Source organism: Oryctolagus cuniculus, chromosome 12 (genome assembly GCF_964237555.1).
Source record: "Oryctolagus cuniculus chromosome 12, mOryCun1.1, whole genome shotgun sequence".
In the NCBI taxonomy this organism is placed as follows: domain Eukaryota; kingdom Metazoa; phylum Chordata; class Mammalia; order Lagomorpha; family Leporidae; genus Oryctolagus; species Oryctolagus cuniculus.
The window spans coordinates 109422168-109442303 of record NC_091443.1 but is presented as its reverse complement, the minus strand read 5'-3'; the positions used below and the strand labels follow the sequence as shown (position 1 = coordinate 109442303).

The 20136-nt window shown below is 62.4% G+C and overlaps 1 protein-coding gene across 6 annotated transcripts; it reads left to right on the top strand.

The window, feature by feature from the left end:
• Window positions 1-1301: 1301 nt before the first annotated feature.
• Window positions 1302-7578, top strand: ISLR2 (immunoglobulin superfamily containing leucine rich repeat 2). Of its 6 annotated transcripts, none has more exons than XM_051842262.2 (3): window positions 1302-1912; window positions 2957-3101; window positions 4149-7578. In XM_051842262.2, the coding sequence occupies exons 2-3, from the start codon at window positions 2969-2971 to the stop codon at window positions 6404-6406; spliced, it is 2391 nt and encodes a 796-aa protein (XP_051698222.2). In that variant the 5' UTR covers window positions 1302-1912; window positions 2957-2968; the 3' UTR covers window positions 6407-7578. The 6 variants fall into 6 exon arrangements, with proteins under 6 accessions (XP_051698222.2, XP_069909513.1, XP_051698224.2 ...); XM_070053412.1 differs by having other exon boundaries at window positions 1562-1912; window positions 2957-3067; XM_051842264.2 differs by having other exon boundaries at window positions 1907-2046; window positions 2957-3067.
• Window positions 7579-20136: the final 12558 nt, after the last annotated feature.

Here is a 20136-nt window from a genome sequence, read left to right as displayed (position 1 = left end):
TAATAAAATAAAAGCGGCCGGAGGCACCAGCTCTCGTGGCTGAGCCTGCTGAGGGGTAAGAGGGGCAGGACCCCAGCCTAGTAGAAAGCCTTAGCCGGACTGGAGAGATTCGGCGCTCGCTGGGAACCTGGAGTCCCTCCCCTCTCCCACACACCTGACCAGGTGCCTGCTTTAATGATGGAGGACGCGGGCGCGGTGGGGACCTCCAGGCGCCAGCCCCGCGCGGTGTGCTCTCCAAGCTCCGAAACCGAACCCAGAGTGCCAGCTCCCCTCCCTGCCCCCTACCCGCCCCCGCGTCCGCGCGGGCCCTGGGCTCCCCAGGATTGAAGGCAGGGGTAAGGGGTGTCTTTCCCCCAGGGCAGGCTCGGGGGAACAAAGGCGGAAGCCGCGGGGGACCGGCAGAAGGACCTGGGCGCGCGCTCTTGTGGCCCCTGTGCCTCTGCCGTCCTCCCCAGGTTCCCGGAGCCCTGTCTCTGGCCGAGCCCCATCCCGCCCAGGCAGCCCCGACAAGGGAGCAGGAAGAGAGATCTTTGCTGGCCCGCGCACCCTGAGTGGTTTCTGATTCGCTGGCAGGGGAGGTCCCTGCGCTGCGGGGAGGCTGTGCGCCCAGGGCCAGCGGGCCCCTCTCCCTTCCATCCACCCGGAACCTGCCTTCTGGTCTCTAACCCCTTCCAAGTCACTCTCCCGATCTCCCCGCAGGACGAAAAAATAATCAGAAAAGAGATGAAAAATTGAGGTGGGGGGCTGGGGAGCGAGAGGCCTCGGCGCCCCTCCCCCAGCCCCTAAAGTCTCCGGGACCCGCCGTGCGGGGTCCAATTCTGTCCCTGCTGCTGGACCCCTGCCTCCCCCACCCTAGCCCCGCGCAGTGCTCCCAGAATCTCCCTCTTGCTCCACAAACAAAAGAGGTCGGTGCCAGTCCCGTCGCCCACGCCACCTCCCCCCAAACCTCCCAGACCCCAAGTTCTGGACTCACTCCCCCGCCAGGGACGCGCTCCCGACTGTCCAACCGCAGCTTCGGCCAGCAACGGGTCACAGTGTCCTCACCCCGGGGACCTGCTCCAACCACCTTCCCCCAAAGGCGCCCTGGCGCGTCCCCTCCTCCCTGTCAGCTGTGGGGGGCCTGGAGGGCGAGCAGGTGTTAAGTTCTGGGTTCGGAAGTCGGGACTGAGGAGCTGCGCTGGTCCCAGCCCGCTGGGCCGCCCGCGGCGACGACCGAAGCAGGAGGGGGCGCGAGCGCAAGCGCCAGCCTGTTCATATTTAATTTACAGAGCCTCGGCGGGTACCCCCGGCCGGGTGGTCTCTTTGGATGCTGCGCGCCTCTCCTGCTTCCCTCCCCCACCCCTTGCCTAGCTCATTAAAATGCTCAACACTCAAATCGGGGTATTGATCTCGGCAGAGGCCCCCAACGCGCGCGCTGTCCACGCGCCGCGAGAGACCCTCACTGCCCCGGGTCAGGGCCGGGGGGGCCAACCGCACCCCGAGCTCGGTAGCGGGGCGGGCTCTGCGCCTCGCCCGGAGCCCGAACCCCTTTTTTCGGTTGTGGCCGACAGCTGGCTCCAGAGCCGCAGTAGGCAGCCCTGGGGGTGGGGTGGGGTGGGGTGGGGGCGGAAGCCGGGTTTTCGCCAAATGCCTCGACATCCCAGCGCCTCCGCCTCCTCGTTGCTAAAAGAAACGCCGAGGCTTCGCCAGAGCTAAGGAGCCAGAGTCGGGAACGGCGCGTCTGCCCAGGCCGGCTGTTGTGTGAGGGTGTGAGACGGCCGGCGGGGGCGGCCCAGCGTGGCTCCGAGCGGGCGCAGAGCTCGGACCCTGAGCCGCAGCTCACGCTCGGGACGGGCAGACGTCGTGCAGGCAGCCTCGCGCCCCCCGCAGCAGCCTCGGGGCCCCACCCGCCCGCGGCTGGAAAAACCCGAAGGTCAGGAGGCGCTTGCGGGCGCCAGACTGGCTTCCCCGGGGCGCACGCTGGCCCCGGGCCCCGCCCAGCAGTGCGCACGGGACCGCGCATTGGGCGGTGGGCTTCTGGCGTTGGCTTAGCCACAAAGACCAGACGTAAGGAGTCCCGGCTTCAGGGGCTGGGCGGGGAGGGGGGGGCGGCGGTGGCAGACTTAGGGAGAGGACTTCTCTTCCCCGCGCGCTCTGCAGGGCCTCGCGTTCTGGATGCCGGGTTAGCCTGGCGGGGGGTGGGGAGGGGGGAGATCGGGGCTCGGATCTGCCCAGATCCAGGCAAAAAGAAAAAAAACGGCAGGGAGGGCGAGGCGCTCTGCTAACACTATCAATTATGCATCGTGTTGAACGTGGCTTCGGGGAGGAGGCGGCCGGCAGGGCGGTGCGGGAGGGAAGGGCCCGCGCGCCGGGCCGGTCCGCTCCAGGTCTCCGTGCGGCACCGTCTGCGTTTGCAGAAAGTGTTTTGAGGCGCAGACACGCCCCCCTCCCGCAGCCACGCGCCTTTCCTCCCCCCTCTCCCTCCAATTCCTCAAAATGGTTTGTCTCACGTGTCGCGGGGCGTAAAAGCTTGCGGGCGCTGGCAGATGAGCGCGTTGAGGGTGAGCGCGCGTGGAGGCGGGTGCGAGGGAGAGGGGCCCGGGTGCAGGGGTCCCTGCGAACACAGCCTGCTGGGAGACAACGATTCGGACCCGGACTGTGTGGAGGTGCGAGGGTCGTGCGCGCGCCGATGTGCCTGATCGTGGTGCTGGAGTGACAATGTCAGCGGGGGGCGGATTGCGGGGGCTTGGGGGCGGCTCGGCCCGGGGGAGGGTCTCTACGGCTTTCAAAACGTAGACGTTGCCGGAGGTGGGAGAGGCATGCGCGTCCCCGCCGAGCCCGGGAGCGCGCAAGGGTTTTCTCCAACCTGCAACCAGCGAGACGCGCAGGGAACACAATCTGAAGTGTGACTTCGGAGCTGGGGAGTCCCCAAACTTACCTGGCCCGTCCTCTGCCCCTCCCCCGTTTTCCCCGACAGCCGCAGCAACAGATGCTGGAAGCTCCTTCGGGCTGTGCCCCTGCTAGGCGACAGCGCTTCTGGAGAAAGGGTTCCCGCCCGAGGGCAGCGCGCTGGAGTCGGCGGGTGCGGGTAAGCGGAGAACCGGCCCACAGCCACCGCCCAGGTGGGCGTTGGTCCGGGGGGGGGGGGCTGTGTCTGGGAGAAACCAGGAGCGGGATGGGTGAGGGACCCTCCCCTAGGAGTTGAGGCGGGGGGGGGGGGTCCCAAAGGCAGGGTGAGGCAGGAGCTCTGCAAAACCCCTGCAGGCACCCTGGGTGGGGGCGGGGGTCTGAGTGCGGTTGTGCGGCTGGAGATGTGGTTTTACCGGGATCCCCAGGAGTGTGGAGCTGGGAAGAAAGGCGCAGATTCTCCCAGCTTCTATGAGTAGTGCCAGCCACCCTCTCCCAGGGACGGCTCTGCAGTCACTCTCCCGCGGCGTACCTCTCCAGAGGGAACGCGGGCCAGGCGCCTGGGTTCTCCCTGCGGGAGCTGCATGCCAAGTCAGCGACTTGCAAAGAGGCCGGCGGGTCTGCTTGCTCAGATCCCACCTCCAGCCAGGCAGGCACTCAGCATTGCTCACCTGCTCCGGTTTCAGTCTCTGGGGAGGTGTGAGTGTGCGCCTGTGTCCCCATGTGGGGGTCGGTGGGTGTGAAGACTTGCACCTGTCAGTTCTCACAATGAAAGGGAAAGCGCTTTGCACCCTGGTGGAACACCACAGTGCAGACGCCCGGTGCAGTGTCCTTGTCTGGGTGCCTGTGGGGGGGGGGGTGAGATGCCTTGTGAGCCTCCCCAGAGCTGAAGTCTGTGTCTGCCTGTGTGGGCGCGTGTGCCCGTGGTGTGAGTAGGACAAAGGGTGAATGGGGAGGGCAGCGAGCCACGGACAAAAATTTCCTTTCTGTGCATCCATTTTACCGTGTTGGAGGAATACTTAGAAACACAAAGAGGGGACAGTGCCCAGCCTATTGAGGGGTAGGTTGGGGGCTGGGAAAGAGTTGGAAAAGAAAGGACCCCAACGAGAAGCGTCCGCTGGGTCCTCAGCCTTGTTTTAGCTCCACTCATGCCCACGAGAGTCTCTGGGGCAAGCCCTGCTGGGATCTGGAGAGCCAGAGCGTGGGAGGGGAGGAAGGCTGGAGCTTGGCGTCACCTTCTCCTCTCTTGTCCCCGTCGGCAGGAGCCGCCATGGCGCCCCTTCGAGCCCTGTGGTTGTCCTGGGCGTTGTTAAGAGTGGCCGCGGCGTGCCCGGAGCCCTGCGCCTGCGTGGACAAGTACGCTCACCAGTTCGCCGACTGCGCGTACAAGGAGCTGCGCGAGGTTCCCGAAGGGCTGCCGGCGAACGTGACCACGCTCAGCCTGTCGGCCAACAAGATCACCGTGCTCCGGCGCGGGGCCTTTGCCAACGTCACGCAGGTCACGTCGCTGTGGCTGGCGCACAATGAGGTGCGCACGGTGGAGCCTGGCTCACTGGCGGTGCTGAGCCAGCTCAAGAACCTCGACCTCAGCCACAACCTCATCTCCAGCTTCCCGTGGAGCGACCTGCGCAACCTGAGCGCGCTGCAGCTGCTCAAGATGAACCACAACAGCCTGGGCGCGCTGCCCCGCGACGCGCTCGGCGCGCTGCCGGACCTGCGCTCCCTGCGCATCAACAACAACCGGCTGCGCACGCTGCAGCCCGGCACCTTCGACGCGCTCAGCGCGCTGTCGCACCTGCAGCTCTACCACAACCCCTTCCACTGCGGCTGCGGCCTGGTGTGGCTGCAGGCCTGGGCCGCTAGCACCCGGGTCTCCTTGCCGGAGCCCGACTCCATCGCGTGCGCCTCGCCCCCGGCGCTGCGCGGGGTGCCGGTGCACCGCCTGCCGGCCCTGCCCTGCGCGCCGCCCAGCGTGCTTCTGAGCGCGGAGCCGCCGCCCGAGGCGCCTGGCACCCCTCTGCGCGCCGGCCTGCCCTTCTGGGTGCACTGCGCTGCCGAAGGACACCCCGCGCCCCGCCTGCAGTGGCAACTGCAGATCCCGGGGGGCACTGTGGTCTTGGAACCGCCGCTCCTGGGCGGGGAGGACCACGGAGACGGGGCGGAGAATGGGGAGGGGGGAGGAGACGGGGACGAGCCCACGCCGACCGAGGCCCCGACCCCGCCTCCGCCCCCGGCTTGGCCCGCGCCCCCGGCCACCCCGCGCTTCTTGGCCCTCGCAAACGGCTCCCTCTTGGTGCCCGTGCTGAGTGCCAAGGAGGCGGGGGTCTACACCTGCCGTGCGCACAACGAGCTGGGCACCAATTCGACTTCCTTGCGGGTGGCGGTGGCCGCGGCCGGGCCCCCAAAGCACGCTCCTGGTGCTGGGGGAGAAGCGGATGGGCAGACCCCGACCTCTGAGCGCAAGTCCGCAGCCAAGGGCCGGGGCAACAGCGTCCTGCCTTCCAAGCCCGAAAGCAAAGCCAAAGGCGGCGGCCCGGCGCGGGTCGCCGTCCTCGGGGAGGTGGAGCCGGCGGCGGCGGGGGAGGACGAGGAGGAGGTGGAGGCTGGCGAGGGAGAGGCGGAAGACCAGAGTCCCCAAGAGCCGTCCGAGAAGCAGCACTGTGGCCACGGGGACCCCGCCCAGTACGTGTCCAACCACGCGTTCAACCAGAGCGCGGAGCTCAAGCCGCACGCCTTTGAGCTGGGCGTCATCGCGCTGGATGTGGCAGAGCGCGAGGCGCGCGTGCAGCTGACGCCGCTGGCGGCGCGCTGGGGCTCGGGGCCCCGAGGGGCCGGCGGCGCGCGGCGGCCCCCGCGCCTGCTCTACCTGTGCCCGGCGGGCGGCGGCGCGGCGGTGCAGTGGTCGCGCGTGGAGGAGGGCGTCAACGCCTACTGGTTCCGCGGCCTGCGGCCCGGCACCAACTACTCCGTGTGCCTGGCGCTGGCGGGCGAGGCCTGCCACGTGCAAGTGGTGTTCGCCACCAAGAAGGAGCTGCCGTCGCTGCTGGTCATCGTGGCGGTGAGCGTGTTCCTGCTGGTGCTGGCCACCGTGCCCCTGCTGGGTGCCGCCTGCTGTCATTTGCTGGCCAAACACCCGGGCAAGCCCTACCGCCTGATCCTGCGGCCGCAGGCCCCCGACCCCATGGAGAAGCGCATCGCCGCCGACTTCGACCCGCGCGCCTCCTACCTGGAGTCCGAGAAAAGCTACGCGCCGGGCGGCGAGGCGGGCGGCGAGGAGCCGGAGGCGGCGCCGGGCGAGGAGCCGGAGGAGGAGGAGGAGGAGGCGGAGCAAGGGGACCCCGGTGGGGGCCTGCGGCGGGAGGAGAGCCTGGCGGCCTGCTCGCTGGCGGAGTCGCAGTCCAAAGCCAACCAGGAGGAGTTCGAGGCTGGCTCTGAGTACAGCGATCGGCTGCCGCTGGGCGCCGAGGCTGTCACCATCACGCCGGAGATCAATGGCAACTACCGGCAGACGGCGGGCTGAGCCCCCTGCCCGCCCACCCCCACGCCGACCCCAGCCCTGCCCGGAGCAGAGCCCGGGGCCTGCGGGTCTCACGCCTCCCCTGTCCCCCTGCCCTTGCCCCCTACCCGCCCCCCCCACCCCCCGTCCCTCCTGGGCCTGACCACAAGGAGTTTCCAGGAGAGGCTGGGCCATAACCTCCGCACTACCCTTGGCGAGCTGAGCCCAGCTCCCCGGCCAAGCGCGGCCGGGTGGTGAGGCCGAGGCTACGCTCCGTTTCCCTTCGTGTTGACCCCGAACCCCCGCCCCGCCATGCCCACCCGGACCAGAAGGCGTGCGTGGGGGCCGCTGCGGGCGCGCTGCAGGGTCCTTGCTTGGGGTTTGGTGGCAAACCCTCGCGTTTCTTTCCGAAGCCCAACCCCCAGCAGGGGTCCACGTGCTCCGGTACCAGCTCCCTTTCCGTCTGGCTGGAGCCGACCCCGGGGCCTGGGGCGCTGTCCGAACCCCCTCTCCGATGTCCCTGTTTTCGTTGTTTTTAAAGACCTGGTGCTAACACCCCCCTCACAGCCTCTGGGGACATCGTGTGTGTCTGTATGTCGGGGTCGGGGCGGGGGGCCATCGATGCGTGTCCTCTCACCCCTCTCCTAACTTAAAAAGCGCCCATGCTCCCGGGACGCCGAGGGTGCCGGCTGGGCCCCGGGCGGATCCCGGCCTCTGCGCGTCGGGATTGCCGGAGAGCCGCTGCCCGGACAACGCGGCTCCGCTCCGGGATGGAAGCCGGAGCCCGCGAAGGGCCTGGGGAGGGAGGCGCGTCCCGGGCGCGCCCCTCGCGGGGCTGTGCGCCGGGTCTGGCACAAAGCCTGCGCGCCACCGCGCGCCGGGGTCTGCGGAGGGAGAGGCCGCGGGGCCAGCCGCGTAGTCCTAGACGAGCGTACTCAGTAGGGGGAGACGTCTGTGTCCCGTAGGGTGTGGCCGCGGGGGTAGGGACGGGCGGGGGGCGGGGCGGGGGTCCAGTTTTGGTTCTGGGAGGGAAGCGTAGGGGTGGGGAAAGGGGTGGGAGGGGCGGGGCGGGGGCGAGACCAGCCCTCCCAGCGAAGCGCAGCACAAGCGCGGCCCGGGGCGCAGTAGCCCCCGGAGCCCGCGCCTTTTTGTAACCACGTCTGTCTGTAACCTGTCAATAAACGCATCGATGCGAACCCGACTCGGCGCCTGCTTTTTTTTTTTTTTTTTTTTTTTTTTGGCACGGGGACAGAGGGAGGTCGTCTGTGGGAGGAAAGAGAGCGCTGTGTGGGGGGGCGCTCTTTGAGGGTTCCTTTGTGTGATGACCGGTTTCTCCGGCCGGCCGGCCTGTGATGTTTGCACCCGGGGCCTGCACTTGGGTAGAGTGGATGTGGGGTGGGGAGTGGGGGCGGGGTCACGGTAGACCCCAGCCGCGGGGAGCTCTCCTGGGGGTGTGTCCACCGTCCCCCCTCGGCGGGGTGTGGCTGTGTGTGGGTGTGTGTGAGTGCGTTTGTGGGGCAGGGCTGCTGGGGACCGCACACACATGTAGCAACACCTGCTGTGGGGCAGGAACGGTGGGGAGAACAGGAGGGCCCCTCTTGTGCAGCGAGGTGGGCGAGGCTGCTCGGTGACCGAGGTGGGACAGCTGTGCGGGGGCTGAGCCCGGCACACCGCGTACCAGCAATCAGGGTTGAGAGCTGCCAGATTTAATAGCCCTGGAAATTGAGCTCTTTTAGGTGGGGAAGAGGAGAGAGGGGAGTCAAGAGAGAAGCCCGGAGGTCCCTGGGGTGGGAGCAGATACGGACCCCACCCTTCCTGCCCCCCCACCTCCTCCTTCTCTGGGGGTGGGGGGCTTCCTGCCTGACCCAGCCCTGGTGGGGAAGGCGCCCAGGTCCAGAAGCCCAGCCTCCCTGCAGAAGTGGTGGTGGCACCGGCTGTGACCTTCCCTGGGCCTCAGCCCTGGTTCCCTGCCCAGACCAGCCCTCCTGAGGGCCACAGCCTGAGCCCTGGTGCGCCCCGCCCCACCCACGCCAGAGGGCGGCTCAGGAGTGTCGTCTCCAGGCAGGACGGCCGCCGCGTTCTACCTGCAGACCTCGCCCCAGGGCACGGGCACAGGTGGGCTCAGCTCCTCCAAATGGTCCAGGAGGCCAGCTGGTGGCTGCGCGGGAACAGGCCCAGCTCAGTGGCGTTGGTCCCACCCTGTCCTGCCCTCTGGTCACGGGCCTGGGGTGGGGAGAAGGCCCCGTCCTTTCCTTCCCTGCCCTAAGGTTGGGGGCTTTCCCGGAGATCCCCTAGGATGGTCCCCAGGGAAGGGGACGCTGTGAGCTTCAGGCATCATGCCACCTCTGCCTGAGGCAGGGCGCTTGTCATCCAGCGGGCGTGGGTGCTACACAGGAAGGCGGCTGGTGTGTGTGTGTGTGTGTGTGTGTGCGTGTGTGCCTGTGTGTGCATGGTGTGCATGTGTGTACCTCTCTGTGTGTATGCACATGTGTGTATGCACAGTGTGTGTGTGCCTCTGTGTGTGTGCATGTGTGTGCCTCTGTGTGTGTGCATAGTGTGTGTGTGTGCATGCACATGTGTGTATGCACAGTGTGTGGGTGCCTCTGTGTGTGTACATGGTGTGCGTGTGTGCCTGTGTGTGCATGCACATGTGTGTATGCACAGTGTGCATGTGTGTGTCTCTGTGTGCATGCACGTGTGTGCCTCTGTGTGCATGGTGTGCATGGTGTGCGTGTGTGCCTGTGTGTGTGTGCCTGTGTGTGTGCATGCATGTGTGTGCCTGTGTGTGCATGGTGTGCATGGTGGGCGTGTGTGCGCACACACATCTCTAACTGCGCACGAGGGACCTGGAAAGCAGTCAGAAAATGCAACGTGACAGCAGCAGCCTCTGCACTCGGAGCGATGGATCCGTGGCCATCACTCTTTGTGCGACAGAAAACAGATGCCCAGACGTGGCCTTGAGCAGATCAGAAGCCTGTCTGCGCAAAGGTGATAGGAAAGAAGCGCTCCCACACAGGCACACGCACAGGCCTCCTGGGAAGACCGCAGAAAGTCCACGGAGGTAGAGGGACAAAGGCGGGACCTCCTTGGGAGGGGGCAGCGGGCAGATCTTGTGTCCCAAGCACGGCATTTTGCAGATGGAAAGAGAGAGTGACTTCTTCCTTCCGGCTCACCGCAGATCCGTTAACATCCACGCTCTGTGGACGCTCCACCGCTGTCTACACTGCAGGAGGCACCACTGGCGGAGAAAGGTCCCCAGCTGGCCACGGAGCCAGGGACCCAGGGGCCTTGTCCTTCCATGCTCTGTGGGCAGCCGAGCCCTGGTACCAGGACATAAGAAAGGCCCCTCGTCTGGCCGACCGGACCTTCTGACCCTCCAGCGTAGAGATTTAACAAAGAGGGGTGGGCGCTGGTCAGGGCGCCTGCATCCCAGATCGCAGTGCCTGGCTGGGTTCCTGGCTCTCTCTCCTGACTTCAGCTTCCAGCTTGTGTAGACCCTGGGAGGCAACAGCCAGGGCTCAGGTACTCGGGTCCCTGCCACCCACACGGAGGTCCACGTTGAGTTCCCAGCTGCCTCCTAGCTCTGGCCTGGCCCGGCCCCCGCGATTGGAGGACTGAACCAGCGGATGGGAGCGCTCTTCTCTTTGTCTTTCTCTTTCTCACTGATGCTGGCAAGAATTCTGCAGGACAACTGTGGACGGCGCAAGCAGGGCCATCCGAGTGGCGACGTGTCGATGAATCGATTTATTTGAAAGGCAGCCCCCCACACAGGCAGCTATGTCCAATGAAAGATCGCTGTCTTAGGACTCGATGGAGAATGCCATTATGCTGAAAGTGAAGGCTCACGGAAGAGAATGAATTATAAAATGTCTTGCACTATTAGCAGTTAGTCCAACGTAACGACCATATTCTAAATAAGCCTTGAAATGGATTTTTTTTTTAGATTTCTTTCTTTCTTTATTCAAAAGGCAGAGTGACGCAGAGAGAGGTCTTCCACCCTCTGGTTTACTCCCCAGATAGTCACAACAACCAGGCCTGGGCCAAGCGGAAGCCAGGAGCCCGGAACTCCATCCAGGTCTCCCGTGTGGGTGCAGGGGCTCATGCACTTGGGCCATCTTCTGCCACCTGTCTAGGCGCGTTAGCAGAGGGCTAAATGGGAAGTGGAGCAGCTGAGACTCGAATGGGCACTCCGATATGTAATGGTGGCATCGGGAGCAGTGGCTCACCCCTCTGTGCCACAACACAGGCCCCTGTGCAAACACTCCACGCTGGGTAGAAAATAAAGCAAACTTGGACTCAATTAGCAGGAAAGTCTTTGTGTCATCCCCTGGTTGAATAAGCAATTTGTAGATGGCCTGACCTTAAAAATTGTGCTAATTGGATGTGCTCGGTTTGGGCCTGTGCCTGTCCAAGTTTAATGATCACTGACTTGGGGTCCACATGGAACGAGAAGAATAAAAGAGTTTAGATTTCTATCAACTGCTCGCTGCTTGACAAAGCCCCTGTGTATTCGCGCTAATTTGGTTTTGGCAAATTGCATGCACTTTCCCATAGCAACACCCCAGCACACTGGGCTGCGAATTGAGTCTGAAAGCCATTCAAGGCATCAGGCCTGTTGAGGGAAAAATCGCCATCAACGCAGAACCGAGCGAGGAAACCGGTCAGAATCGGCCAGCGTTGAAACGGCAAGGAACATGAGGAATCGGTGGTCAAATGCTCTTTAGGAGCCAGCGCTGTGGCGCAGCGGGTAAAGCCACCGCCTGCAGTGCCGGCTTCCCTTATGGGCGCCAGTTCAAGTCCCCGCTGCTCCACTTCTGATGCAGCTCCCTGCTGATGCACCTGGGAAAGCAACAAAGGATGGCCCAAGCCCTGGGCCCCTGCTACCCACATGGGAGACCTGGAGGAAGCTGTGTTACTGCTCCAATTTATAGGGAAAGAAATGCAGGTGCAGAGAAGCCCAGTGACTCACTGGAGGCCGCGCGGTTCCTATCACAAGTGTATCTTCTTTAAAAAATTATTTATTTGAATGGCAGGGGGAAAAAGAGAGAGACATCGAGAGAGATCTTCCACCTGCTGGTTCATTCCCTATATGGCAGTAACGGCTGGGGGCTGGGCCAGGCCAAAGCCAGGAGCCTGGAGCTCCATCTGGGTCTCCCACCAGAGAGATCTGCCTGCTTCAGGCAGAGCAGCCGGGACTCGAACCAGCACTCTGATGTGAGAGGCCTGCATCCCGGGCAGCGGCTTAGCTCGCTGTGCCGCAGGGCCAACTCCAGGGGGCGCTCTCTCAGTGAAATGCTTTCTATTGACATCTAACAAAGTGCCGAAAAGCATCTCAGAGAGAGAAATCGCTTGTGTAATCCACACACACACACACACCCCTACTCCTGGGAAGTCACACACACACCCCTACTCCTGGGGAGTCACATACACACCCCTACCAAGGAGAGTCTCACATACACACCCCTACTCCTGGGGAGTCACATACACACCCCTACTCCTGGGGAGTCACATACACACCCCTACCAAGGAGAGTCTCACACACACCCCTACTCCTGGGGAGTCACATACACACCCCTACCAAGGAGAGTCTCACATACACACCCCTACTCCTGGGGAGTCACATACACACCCCTACCAAGGGGAGTCCCACACACACACCCCTACTCCTGGGGAGTCACACACACACCCCTACCAAGGAGAGTCCCCCACACACACCCCTACTCCTGGGGAGTCACATACACACCCCTACCAAGGGGAGTCCCACACACACACCCCTACTCCTGGGGAGTCCCACACACACACCCCCACCAAGGGGAGTCCCCCACACACACCTACTCCTGAGGAGTCACATACACACCCCTATCAAGGAGAGTCCCCCACACACATCCCTACTCCTGGGGAGTCACATACACACCCCTACCAAGGAGAGTCCCACACACACACCCCTACTCCTGGGGAGTCACATACACACCCCTACCAAGGGGAGTCCCCCACACACACCCCTACTCCTGGGGAGTCCCACACACACACCCCCACCAAGGGGAGTCCCCCACACACACCTACTCCTGGGGAGTCACATACACACCCCTACCAAGGAGAGTCCCACACACACACTCCCACCAAGGAGAGTCCCACACACACACCTCTACTCCTGGGGAGTCACACACACACCCCTACCAAGGGGAGTCCCACACACACACCCCTACCAAGGGGAGTCCCCCACACACACACACCTACTCCTGGGAGTCGCTCTCCACCCCCACTCTGCTGCCTACTAGCATTGCCCATGAGTGCTGCCTGAACTTGAACTTGAACTTCATGTAGTTGCAGCCATCCCCTCTGCGTCCTCAGAGTCAGGGCCAGCGCACAAGCAGGGCCCCAGGGTGTGGATGGACGGCTCTGGGTCCACTCGCCCTGCCGTGGAGGGGTGTGTGAGCTGTCTCCCCAGTCAGGGCCCCTGCTGAGCTAGCCCTGCGGGCCGTCTCCGGGGGTATGCACCTGTGCCTGCATGGGTGGGACCCCCAGGCCCTACAGATGGCGTGTGCTGGCTCTGGCAGCCCGTGCGGCTGTTCCATGCATGCCAATTTACACTTGGCCCAGCAGCGAGGGGCCTTTTCACACCCGGCGGTGTCACATCTGGGCTTATCCATTCTGTCGGTGTCTAGCGGTATCGCACGGCCGTTTTAATTGGCATTTCCCGGTGATCAGTGAACGCGAACACTCTGGGTGTCTTAGGTGAAGTGCCATCCTCCGTGTCTGTTTTCCCCTGGGCTGTCTTTTTCTTGGTGCCTTGGAGGGCTTCGTCACATGAGGACCCCTCCAAATGTTTGTGGGAAGGTGGAGTTAGGATACGCGGTGAATCTGGTGCATAGGGCTTTCGGAATCCACATATACAGGGCTTCTTAAAAAGCTCTTAGCTGGGTCTTTCACCGAACAAGACTTTTAAATTGATCATGTTTCCACTTTATGGATGCTGTTTTGCTGGTAAAGAATTTTTTTTTTTTTTTTAGGAAAGATGTATTTATTTTATTTGAAAGGCAGAGTTCCAGAGAGAGGGAGACGCAGAGATCTTCCATCCACTGGTTCACTCCCCAGATGGCTGCAACAGCCAAGGCTGGCACAGGCCAAAGACAAAGCCTGGAATTCCAACAGGGCCCCCACGTGAGTGCAGGGCCGAGGCACTTGGGCCACCCTCCACTGCTTTCCCAGGCCACAGCAGAGAGCTGGATCAGAAGTATAGGGTTTTTTTATTATTATTCAAAAGAGTGACAGAGAGAGAGAGGGAGAAACAGAGAGAGAACTTGCACCCACTCTTTTAGTCCCCAAATGCCTGCAGCAGCTGGGACTGGGGCCGGCTGAAGCCAGGAGCCCGGAACTCCGTCCTGGTCTCCCACGTGGTGACAAGGATCCAAGTACTTGGGCTGTCACCTGCTGCCTCCCAGGTGCGTTGGCAGGGAGCTGGATCCAAAGCAGAGTGGCTGGGACTTGAACCAGGCAGTTGGCAGGGAGCTGGAGCCAAAGCGGAGTGGCTGGGACTTGAACCAGGCAGTTGGCAGGGAGCTGGAGCCAAAGCAGAGTGGCTGGGACTTGAACCAGGCACTCTGCAAATACGGATGTGGGGAACCACAACGCTTGCTGCTGAACTTACTGCTAATTCTAAGATTTTTTTGTGTTTTCCTTGGGATTTTCTAGATAGACCTTCTTTGAGAGAGAGAAAGAGAGAGAGAGAGAGCATTCCTATCCCCTGTTCACTTCCCAAACGCCCACGATGGGTGGGGTGGGTCAGGACCAAAGCCAGGAGCTGAGAACTTAGTGGAGGTGTCCTGTGGGGGGTGGGGGCAAGGGCCCCATTCCTTCAGTCACACAGCCGCCTCCCAGGAAGCCGGGACTGGGAGTGCAGTGGGGGCTCACCCCCGGTCTCCCTGATGTCCCACGCAGAGCCTTAACCACTGTGCCAAGTGCCCACTCCCACAGTGTTCTGTGGCCAGCGCACTGCAGCCGGCGCACTGCAGCCGGCGCACTGCGCTGATCCGAAGCCAGGAGCCAGGTGCTTCTCCTGGTCTCCCATGGGGTGCAGGGCCCAAGCACTTGGACCATCCTCCACTGCACTCCCGGGCCACAGCAGAGAGCTGGCCTGGAAGAGGGGCAACCGGGACAGAATCTGGCGCCCCGACCGGGACTAGAACCCGGTGTGCCGGCGCTGCAAGGCGGAGGATTAGCCTAGTGAGCCGCGGCGCCAGCCCCGCAATGTTCCTTTAAGAAGCTTGTGTTTTGAGGCCAACATTGTGGCACAGTGGCTAAAGCCACCGCCTGCAACACTGGCATCCCATGTGGGAATCAGTTCAAGTCCTGGCTGCTCCATTTCTGATCCAGCTCCCTGCTAATGCGCCTGGGAAAGCAGCTGAAGATGGCCCAAGTCCTTGAGCCGCTACACCCACGAGGGAGACCTGGAAGAAGCTCCTGGCTCCTCTCCTGGCTTCTGCCTGGTCCAGCCCCAGCTGTTTCGGGAATCTGGGGAGCGAACCAGAGGGTGGGAGGTCTCTGTTTGTCCCTCTAACTCTGCCTCTCTCTCTCTCTCTCTCTCTCGCTCTCTCTCTCCTTGTCTCAGATGAATTTCTTTTTCCTAAATTTATTTATTTTTATTTTTTATTTATTTATTTTTTGACAGGCAGAGTGGACAGTGAGAGAGAGAGACAGAGAGAAAGGTTTTCCTTTGCCGTTGGTTCACCCTCCAATAGCCGCCGCTGCCGGCGCGCTGCGGCCGGCGCACCACGCTGATCCGATGGCAGGAGCCAGGAGCCAGGTGCTTTTCCTGGTCTCCCATGGGGTGCAGGGCCCAAGCACCTGGGCCATCCTCCACTGCCTTCCCTGGCCACAGCAGAGGGCTGGCCTGGAAGGGGGGCAACCGGGACAGAATCCGGCGCCCCGACCGGGACTAGAACCCGGTGTGCCGGCGCCGCTAGGCGGAGGATTAGCCTACTGAGCCGCGGCGCCGGCCCCTAAATTTATTTTTGATTAAATAATTCTCTAAGGTTAATAATGCAAAAAAAAAAGAAAAAAGAAAAAACAGCCAGTGCTTCGCCTCCGATCCAGCCTTTCCCGCCGGGTTGTTTCCGGGTCACCGTGGACCTCCCTGCGACCCACCGCGCAGGCTGAGGCGTCAGCGCCTCTCTGCCCAGCTCCCCCCCTTCTCACCTCCACTGGGACCAACCGGTGCTGTGAGCACGTGGCACCGGCTCCCCGGGCACTGGCCACAGCTGGCGCTGCGCTGAATCCGGCTGCCATTTCTCACCTTGTGCACTGGTGGCTCCCCTGGAGCTGGGACTACCTTGGTTTGTTTTCCCCACATTTCTTTGTTTCGTTTACTGTGTCTCAAACCTTACTGCAGACAAATGCACTTCCTTGCAGGTCTGTGTTTCGGAAGCTGGGGTCTGCTCGGCCTGCCCTTCCCGCCCTGGGAGGCTCCCAGCCCTCGGCTCCCCCCGGGCTGGCCGCTGTCCCAGCGGTGGGGCCGTTGTCCTGGGGCTTCCTTGCGCTCAGCTTCCTGGATCCCCTGCTTTCCCCCTTGTGGTTAATCCCCTCTTTTTGGAGCTTATTTATTTATTTATTTGAGGGGCAGCACAAGAGAGAAAGGCGGAGTTCTCCTGTCCACTGACTCGCTCCTCAAATGCCCACAACAGCCGGGTGTGGGCTGAGCCAAAGCCAGAAGCCGGAAGCCAGTCCAGGTCTCCCACGTGGGTGGCAGGAGCCCAGCTCCTTGAGCCAGCACCACTGCTCCCAGGGGCCGCATTAGCAGGAGGCAGGAGCCAGGGCAGGGACTCAAAGCCAGGTGCCGCATCCAGCGTGGTGCCCGGGCGTCTTAGCCAGTGTCTTAGCCCTCGGCCCAACACCCACCTCCTTCTCTGTCTTTGATGGGAAGCAGGAGAGGATCCTGATTTCTTTTTTTTTTCTTTTTTTTTTTTTTTTTTTTTTTTTTTTGACAGGCAGAGTGGACAGTGAGAGAGAGAGACAGAGAGAAAGGTCTTCCTTTGCCGTTGGTTCACCCTCCAATGGCCGCCGCGGCTGGCGCACCGCGCTGAGAGGATCCTGCTTTCACAGGGCCTACCGTGCACACAATTAAACGAAAGCACAAACGGAAAACTGCACATCCCAGAATTCATTTCCAGAGTGAGAAAAGAAATCGTGACCAACTGCAGTTTTTGAAAATGACAACAATGATCTGCAAACCACAAAGTCCGGGCCAAAGTCCCGCGCGAAGCTGGAGGACAGCCCCTTGCAGTAGCACTCGCTCTCTCCCTCTCTCTCTCTCTGAGCGCCTCCACATCAGCCCAAGTTCAAGCAGCAGCAGGTCCCTGGGGGCTGGCAGTGCGGCTCACAGGGTTAGGCCACCTCTGTGACGCCAGCGTCCCCTGTGGGAGCGCCGATTCCAGTCCCGGCTGCTCCACTTCCCATCCAGCTCCCTGCTAATGCACGTGGGAAGGCAGCGGAGGACGCCCAAGTGCTTAGGTCCCTGCGCCCACGTGGGAGACCCGGATGGAGCTCCTGGCTTCAGGCTGGCTCAGCCCTGGCCTTTGCAGCCATCTGGGGAGTGAACCAGGGGTGGAAGACGGATCTCTCTCTCTCTCTCTCTCTCTCTCTGCCTTTTAAATAAATAAAGCTTAAAAAATAAAAGAAGAAGAAGCAAGCCTCACTAGAAATATTTCTGTCTCGATACACACACACACATATACACTCGTATTTCAAAAAGTTCATGGCAAAGAGGAATTGAAAGCTGTTTCTTTTGGCGTGGAAGGTTTGAAGTCCACGCACGGCGTTTGCGTCTTCCACGGACTTTTTGGAGTCTCCCTCGCACTCCTGCCCCTTCAGGACACAAGGCCCCAGAGCTGTGCTCCGCCGGCGGCTGCCACACCCACAGCCCCTCCAACCCCAAGCCGTGGCCCGAGGCCTTCCGGGACCCCGCAGGACGGGAGCCATGCAGACCCCCAACCCACAGCACCGTGGGAAAAGACCAGGATCAGATGGTGGTCACAGCGGCCTTGCCAGAGCTGGGCAGCGACCGCGGCTCCCGCACAGGTCTGCCCCGCCCCTCTCCATGGTCCTCTGCCTGTCTTGCTGTCTGTCCCGCCCCCGGCCCACTCTTTGGGGTCTTCTGTCACACAGGTCACGTGCTATTGATTGCATTTTTCTTCTCAAGCTCTGGAAGCTACCACTGCTGCTTCTACTCTTGGGGGCTTCCCGGCGCAGACACAAAGGGCTGCCTCCGCTTGCCCGGTTTTCGCCGGCTGTGGGACGTGCTCTGGGCTGAATTAGCTTGGATTCCAGCCATCAGATGGGAAACCAGTTGTGTGCCCCAGAAAACTGTCACTCAGGCCGCAAAGCAATCATGAACCCGGCAGGCAGCGAGCGCTGGGGTCTGTGGGCGGAGGCGATTGGGAAATGGCCCAGGACGCAGTGGCAGCAGCGCCTAGTGCTTAGCGTGCGCACCTGACACTTAGCCTGGAAACAGGCCGGGCACTGCTGGCGCTCCGCCTCCAGCACGCGTCAGGCTGGCTTCTCCCACGGCCCTGGGCTCTATCTCCCTCCCAGTCTGAGCAAGCACAGGAAAGCAGACCAGGCAGTGGGGGGCCTGGCCGCGTTGTGGTGCAGGGGGCAGCAGGTGGGAGCTCCAGTTTGAGGCCCGGCTGTTCCGCCTCCCATGCTGCTCCCTGCTAAGGCGCCTGGGACGGAGCTGGAGAATGGCCCAGGTGCTCAGGGCCGTGCACCTGCGTGGGAAGCCTGGGTGGAGCTCCCGGCTCCCGGCTTCTGGTTCGGCCATGTGGGTAGTGCATCAGCGGAGGGAAGGTTGATTTCTCTCCCTCTCTCTGCCCACAGCTGGGTGCTTCTCTCAGACCTCACTGCCTGCCCCTCCTCACCCCGAGATTCTGCCGTTCCTGCTGGCCCGCCCGTGCCTATCAAAGCTGAAACACCGCTCGCCCTTTGGTCCTGAGACGCTTGTAGATTTCTGAGATGACAATCGTCTTTCTGCCTAGCCTTCCCTCCCTGTCCGAGTGTGGATTTGCTTTTATTTGACAAGAAAACGCCACCTTTGTCTGGGTACACAGACCTGTGTGCCCTGCTGCTTCCTGGCATTTAGGCTGTGCAGGAAGCGTGCCAGGCACTCCACGTGTGTGTGTTCTGAACAAGTGGATGGCGGCAGGAATGAACACTCGGTAAGCACAGGGGACCGGAAGGGAGACCTGGTGTCCAGCCCCCTGCCCCGGGACTGGGTCCCCCACCATGGCAGCCCCCCCAGGGTTCTGGAATCCTGCTGCGGCGGGACGAGTGTGGGCACAGGCAGAGAAATGGCAGGGCCGTCTCCGGGTTGCAGCATTTAGAGGCGGGGAGCTCTAAAAGCCTTCTCCTGCGGGAGTCAGCGGCTGGGGACAGTAATTGTGTCCACGTGGCTAACCACGGCCGTGTCACGTGGCGCTAAAACATAGGGTTGGAGAGGCAAAAATTATTACCCGTGCTCGCCACTGGCCCTGCCTCCCTCCCCATGCCGCTCCCCAGCAGCCGGGCTCCCAGCAAGGCAGGGATGTGTGGGTCTCTGCGGAGAGCAGAGGGGGCTACGGTCTGTGCCCTGCCCCCCCCCTCCCGAAGCCACCGAGGCCCAGCTGGCTGGCGCTGGCGGCATGGCCAACCTCATGTGTCTTTCCATCGTTCCGACCGGAGGACTGCCTTGGAGAGGCACCAGAACCTGCTTCCTTCCCCGCCCCCACAGCAGTCTGGGCACTTCCGGGGGTCCCCAGTCATCCGGGGGACGCGTCCCCCGCACACGGGCTTCCACGTCTGTATGCATCTTGCAGCATTTGGATGATCTCATTTTCCCATTCTGATGGATTTTTTTCTTTGTTCCCTTTACGTTGAAGAAAATCATTTAAATCCATCTTTAGCGGATCGTGCCCTCCGGAATGCAGCAGCAAGCCGGGAGTCGGCACAAGCCGCTTCCTCTCCCCACGGCACGCACAGGCTGAGCACTGTGACTCCCCCACCCCCCACCCCCCGGCCTTGCTCAAGGCAGCCTAAGCTGCTGTCTTCCCCACAATCCTCTCCAACCTCCAACCGGCTGCCCAGTGCCTGGTCCCGCCCAACCGGATGGAGCCCCTCCTGGTCCCCAGGGGGCAGGAACACAGACACTAGTCTGCCACAGACAGCTGATGACAAAGCTGCCCCACCCTGTGTGTCCAGCCCCCTCCCTCCAGAGTCTTAGCCGCTGCGTCTGAGGGCAGAATTTGGGGGACCCTGGTGCGTGTGCAGCCCAGAACTCGTCACGAGGACACAGCCTCACCTCCCACCTCTGCGTCCACACAGCCGAGCGAACAGCTGTGCATCGCTCTAGAAAAGTCACCTTGGAAACCCGTACTCACTCCATCTTGGAGGGGGTCCCCTCTGTGGCCCTGGAGCAGCAGCCCCAGGGGGTGGGGGTGGGAAGCTGAGTCTCCCCAGCCAGCTACAAGATGGGGGACCCGCCCCTCAATCAGGCTTTCTCCTCTTCCCAAAAGTACAGGATCACTCAGCCGGGGGCAGCAGCCACAGCACGAGCCGGGGGTAACCACGCGCGGGGACTCCCAGGATCACATCTCTGCTCAGCGACATCGGAGAAACCAAGTTCTATTCCTGACCCAGCGCAACTCACAGGTCCCATGAGGGAACACCAGGGGAGGTTTTAGAATGAAGGTCCATTTACATATTTATCTGATAGGCAGAGAGGGAGA

Coding starts and splice junctions, on each gene's coding strand:
- ISLR2 (XM_051842259.2), top strand. CDS start 2,526: ATGAGCGCGTTGAGGGTGAGCGCGCGTGGAGGCGGGTGCGAGGGAGAG. Junction 2,646..2,956: donor CGGACCCGGACTGTGTGGAG/GTGCGAGGGTCG, acceptor TTTCCCCGACAG/CCGCAGCAACAGATGCTGGA. Junction 3,102..4,148: donor GGCCCACAGCCACCGCCCAG/GTGGGCGTTGGT, acceptor CCCCGTCGGCAG/GAGCCGCCATGGCGCCCCTT.